This window comes from Mustela lutreola, chromosome 8 (genome assembly GCF_030435805.1).
Source record: "Mustela lutreola isolate mMusLut2 chromosome 8, mMusLut2.pri, whole genome shotgun sequence".
Taxonomy (NCBI): domain Eukaryota; kingdom Metazoa; phylum Chordata; class Mammalia; order Carnivora; family Mustelidae; genus Mustela; species Mustela lutreola.
Window position 1 is genome coordinate 113,238,296 of NC_081297.1, and position 6,000 is coordinate 113,244,295.

The 6,000-nt window shown below is 35.3% G+C and overlaps 1 protein-coding gene across 1 annotated transcript in view; it reads left to right on the forward strand.

Annotated features, from left to right (window-relative positions):
- Nucleotides 1-5,013, forward strand: part of LOC131839212 (uncharacterized) — a 30,613-nt gene extending 25,600 nt beyond the window's left edge. The window contains exons 11-14 of the mRNA XM_059186424.1: nucleotides 2,165-2,295; nucleotides 2,475-2,604; nucleotides 4,241-4,391; nucleotides 4,846-5,013. Coding sequence (XP_059042407.1) covers nucleotides 2,165-2,295; nucleotides 2,475-2,604; nucleotides 4,241-4,391; nucleotides 4,846-4,999 — 566 coding nt within the window. The 3' untranslated portion in view covers nucleotides 5,000-5,013. The remainder of the gene's footprint in view (nucleotides 1-2,164; nucleotides 2,296-2,474; nucleotides 2,605-4,240; nucleotides 4,392-4,845) is intronic.
- Nucleotides 5,014-6,000: the final 987 nt, after the last annotated feature.

The following is a 6,000-nucleotide window of genomic DNA, read 5'->3' on the forward strand; positions in this document are numbered from 1 at the left end:
CAAATATGACCAAGTCCTTGAAACATGACAATAAAATAACTGTTGGCAATTTAATCCCAGGCACAGAATATAATTTTTTTGTTTACATCATCAGTGGGACTAAATTAAGTAATAAGTATTATGTGCCTGCAGTTAAAATAAGTATTTTGGGGGCACCTGGGTGGCTCAGTGGGTTAAGCCGCTGCCTTCGGCTCAGGTCATGATCTCGGGGTCCTGGGATCGAGTTCCGCATTGGGCTCTCTGCTCAGCGGGGAGCCTGCTTCCTCCTCTCTCTCTCTCTCTCTGCCTGCCTCTCTTCCTACTTGTGATCTCTCTCTGTCAAATAAATAAATAAAATCTTAAAATAAGTATTTTGGGATTTAGGTGTTTTCTTGATTTTGATTTTGTGTACCATTTCATATTAGTAAGCTACATTTACTTCAATGCAGTTATTTTCAAAGCTCTTCTAAAATAATTACAAATGCCTTTCTACTGAGCCTGATCTTTCGTTGCTCAAGTATGAAGAGCTAACTTTATGTAAAATTGACAAGTCCTGAATTTTTATATCTATCCATTAACAAAAAATGTATGTGCATATTAATCAGAACTTAAAATGACTTATTTTAAGAGTGAGGAATGTGAATAGTTTTAGGCAAATTATGAGAACTAGGCTATATTTTTTGAGTCTAAAGACACTTAATAGTGTCTCTCAAAGCATATAATCTTAGCATGTGTTTGCTCTCTCCATGCTGCCTTTTGTCTGGAAAGAACTAGTATATATTTTCCCCACTTCTTTGAATATTTGAAATTAGTGTGTATTATATTTGTTCATACCAATACTTATGTTTTGAATTTAATTTTATTTAAATTTATTTGACAGACAGAGATTACAAGTAGGTAGAGAGGCAGGCAGAGAGAGAGGAAGGAAAGCAGGCTCCCTGCTGAGCAGAAAGCCTGATGTGGGGCTCGATCCCAGGACCCCGGGATCATGACCTGAGCTGAAAGCAGAGGCTTTAACCCACTGAACCACCCAGGTGCCCCAATACTTACGTTTTGAATTTCATATCAATTTTGGTTTATCTTTTCTTTAAGTCACTCATAAATTCTACAAATACTCATTTTCACCATCAAAGACACATGAAATTCATCTAAGCTATTGACCTAGTAGATATAGAAATGAATGGCACAGAGTAATAAATGCCAAACAAAAATCATATGTAGTCCTAAAAATGTAATATTTTTTACTATAACATATCCAAGTTCTTCACGTTTTTCTCTTTCACTCTTTAAATGTACACATATATTATTATATTACTGTGTGTCATTTCTTCTCGAATTGTAATCTTTCCATTACTGTTTAAACTCAAGTTTTCATAAAATGCTCCCAAACTGATATCACCAGTCACATACTGTAATAGTACTTTAATCAGCTCAGTATATGTTTATACTTTATTTTTGTTTGCAATTTTTATATACTTTTTATATCATATCTATATTCTCTGTCTCTTCCTTGTGTTATAAATCTTTATGGGCAGCATTATATTTGACAGTTCTTGTCTTTAAAAATAATTAGTACTTGATCATCTAAATATATCAATTTTGTGATATAAGTGGCAAAATATATCGATATATAAGATGACAATCTAAAGCAGCAATTTTTTTAGTTTTTATGAAAATTTCTTTTTCCGTATGCTGAATGGAATCTTTAATTTGAAAATATAACCCATTAAAACTCATCAGATAAGATTTGATTTTAGCTTTAGCCAATATTTGATACAAAGAGGATTCTTTTACTCCCTTGTCTGGACTTCACATTTTTCTCTCTGTTGTCCTTTTAGCGTATGGTAATAGACTCAGAAAGCTTTAATCTCTTTTTTTTCTTTTGGATATCATGCAGTTTGCACTGTGAATTTCCTGTTATGTAGTTTTTGTGGCAAAACCAAAATCAGCTGCTTGTTACAGTGTTCTCAATGACTCTGAGTATTGCCACTGGTTATTATATTTGATAAACTGTCATTTGATATATAAACAATACTTTAAATTAGGATATAAAGATGGTTGATTAATAAACTTTATTCTTTACCCGAAATTATGGTTTTTTTCCCCTTTACAGGGATAAATTAAAAGAAAAACCCAGTTAGAAAACATATAAATGGAATTTAAATGTGTTGTGTGTTTTGGGTAGGTCTGGAATCGCCATCAGATATCCACAAGGGCAAAGTGACAGACTCTTCCATAGAGATTCTCTGGAATCGAGTTGATGGGAATTTCCAGCATTATGAAATCACATGCCTGAACTGTACTGCTGCTCTCATGGTACGTTACAGGTGGCTCTTGGAGGCATTAACTCGAATCTTTCATGCTGAACCCAATATTACTGTGTTCTTACACTACATGGTAGTGAAATTAAATAACCCCCATGCTTATTTGGTTGTGCTGAATTGTGGAATATTTTTTAAATGAACACTTGCTAATTTATTCTTTTGGATGGATAGGTCCAGAAGGTAGTTCAAGAAGCAGCAACGTTCTCCCACCTGGATCCCACCACAGTGTATGCCTTCTCAATTCACCCTGAAAGGGGAGGTTTTAAAGACAGCCCTCCTAATGTCAAAGAAATACAAACAGGTACAGCCTGCGTAAGCACTTTAGGTATTATTCCGTGTTCAGTTATTTGTTTCATTCTTTAGGGAAGATTTAGAAAATAGTTTGTTCTTCCCGTATTTTCTTTATGGACAGACAGTTGTCATCTCTTGTCCCTCTTTCTGTTTCCCTTTATATGGGTTAGAATAACCTCTCTTGTATATGTATTGCCAGGCAGTAGTGTGGCTAGTTGCCTGGGGTCTGACCAGATTTTCCATTTGTGATCCAATTCCTTCATTGTTCAGTTAAGCAGGCAATGAAGTGACATTTCCCCAGTGTTAGCAATTTACTCTCCATGGCAGATGGTGATTATTCTAAGCTAGTCATATGAAATAAAAGACGATTGGGAAGGATGTATGTAAAATGTATGCATTTTCATATCTAGATGAAGTAACATTTTCAACTATCCTACTAAAATAGCTATTTTAGTGACTCTTGACACTGATGTTATGGGAACATTGATCTATGTGTTTAGAAACTGGTCATATCTGGTATTCCTTTACTGTATTAATACAGAATGGAATTGGGAGAGAATATCTTGGCAGTTTTGTTCCTTTCTTATACATGGAAGAATTTTAGAGACAAAACAAAATACACATTATACACTATTTCGTTTAACTTTTTTTCCTTAGGAAGGAAGGGAAGCATTTCATGTTTAGATTGCAATCAACTTTCCTGCTGATTAACCTTGTCACTATTTGGTATTTAATTAGAATGAGTCCGAAAAATCATTAAATATTCCTGGGATTCATGGGGTTGGGAAGAAAAATAATTTTTTCTCTGCCCTTCTATGTCCTTGACTGAGACCCAACACCACCCCGCCACCCCCACTGACTCCTCTAAGACAGATCAACAAGAGAGAAATAAACAGAAATTTAATAACAAGTATACTTCCTGCTTATGTAGAAGAGACCCAAGGAATCTGAGAAACTCCCTGAAATGGTCTAAACAACCACCTTAAATATCATCTCCAGCTAAAGACAAAAGAAAATATTGAAGGGGTAAGAGAGCCAGTTATGGGAGGCTACCAGGAAAAGCACAGAAAACAAATGTAAGGTTGTTATGGAGATTTAGGTCTGTCTTCTCCATTGTTAAGAGTTTCTAAGAGATTTAGTCAGGCTTCTCTCTCTAGTAGAGAAAGACACTGTTATGAATGGAGATTTCCCTTATAAATGTGTCTCTTAAAAAAGGGTAGCTTTTACTCAGTTTTCAGAGTTTCTCCTGTATCTGCTGTTTATTTAAAATAACCAGCTTGAAATAATCCTTATGGCAAAGAGGAATATTTTGGGATGGCATTTTCTGCTCCTTTTTAATGGTTGCCCAGAACCAAGATAAAATCTCTCCCTACATTTTGAGGCAAGGGAAATGTTGGCTGCAGTACTACAATAATATATATTGGCTCCATTTTAAAGTTTAAAATGATACTTGCTGTTTGTTTGTTTGTTTCTCTTTTTTGACTTTTAACTTTTCATATGTACCAGGAAGAATAAAAGGACTATCTTGCTTACCCTCAGAGTTTACAGGAAGTAAAACAAATCTTGGGAGTGTTTCAAGGCTGTTTTAGAGCAGGTGCTTTGTGTGGTAGAAAATGTTATTTTATGTGTACGTTTTAATGATATAGCCCCGAGTGCCGTTGAATTTATGAACCACAGTAGAAACTCCAATGCAATAACTGTTAGCTGGCCTTCAGCTAGAAGTCTTCTGGATGGATACATTATTTCAATATCCAGCGAATGCTTAATGAAAGAGGAAATCCTGCCTTCCACAGAAAGGTATGAAAATATCGAAGAGATATTGTGTTACGTTACATGGAACACGAGATTAACATTTTATATATATTTTTGAAAAGCTATATTAGTGGCTTAATATAAACAAATTAGAAAAATGTAAGGCAACTTTTTGGACTATAGTGTGATTAGAATACTTGAATCAGATGTACAGTAACAAATCCTTTCTGCAAATAAATAATTATAAACCAATTCAGGATGGCTCATGCTTATATATATAATACACAGTTTTCGACTTAAATGAATTACTCTGTGTAAGAAGCTATGGTTTCTCATTAACATTTGTGCTTAAGCATAGCAGATTATTTCCATGAGAGGCAGTAAAAATACTATAAGACTTTAACATAAAATCCTTTCTGTAGACAGTATGAGAAAATGGGAGTTTTCCAAATGTTTCTGAGCGAAACGTTTTAATACTTGATTTTTTTTAAATGTGTAGGACCTTCACATTTAATAGCTTGTCTTCAGGGACTGACTTTTTAATTAGCATTGTAACTACCAAGGGACTGAAGAGAAGCCATCCTACTGTCCTCATGATTAGCACTTGTAAGTTTATTTTATATTTAATTGACTTTTCATGGGAAAAAAAATAATGGAAATGATTGTGTTTAAGCCAATATCTAATTAAAAATGAATGAAAATGGAAGTGGTTTATGGCATGCTTGAAGAAAAGGAGCACTGCATTTATTCGGAGAACGCCTGAGTTATATTCCTGCCTCCACCGCTTATTAGTTATGTGACCTTGGGCAAAACTATTAAGTTTTCACTTAGAAAATGAGAATAATTATTCCTGCCTAGGTACAAAATCTTGTTACTAAGATCCAAGCTCAAAGCTCTTTGTGCAAGTGCAAAGTACTCTAAACCTCAAGCTGTTATTGTCATGAAATAATATTTTTCTAATATTTTGACTGTATTTAACATTTTATGAAGCACAAAACAAAACTTGGAGTATGAACAAATAAATGGCACTGTTATTTATTTATTTATTTATTTAAAGATTTTATTTATTTATTTGATAGAGAGCACAAGCAGGGGAAGTGGTAGAGGAAGAGGGACATGCTGAGCAGGCAGCCCAACATGGGACTCTGTCCCAAGATCCTGGAGTCATGACCTGAGCTGAAGGCAGATACTTAACTGACTGAGCCACCCCCCAGGCTCCCTAGCACTGTCTTTTTAATTGCATTATTTGGGTTCAGTTTGCCTCTTTTGATCTTATTAGCATCACTTTCATGTAAGCTCGTCCCGAACATATGCAGTGTTCCAAAAAGCCCTTTCCCATGTGGGTCCCAGCCACATGCACCTGTGCTCAGGTACCAGTGCCCTATCAGTGTGAGAAGGGGCTTACTCTCAGAATTTGCAGTGTGGAGGAATAGAAAGCACAGGAAGATGAGCAACAGCCAGGTCAATTCCTGGAAAAGACACTAAAACATCTGAGCTGTTACAATTTACCAGCATGGTATTATGTGCTTAAGTCACCATATTGAATCTGCCAAGGGTACCTCAAATGTAGGTTAAGGCTCAGAGGTGTTCATTACTCATCATGGAAGGTGAGATTTTTAACCGAGTTAACTAACTCCAAAACTGATAGGAACTT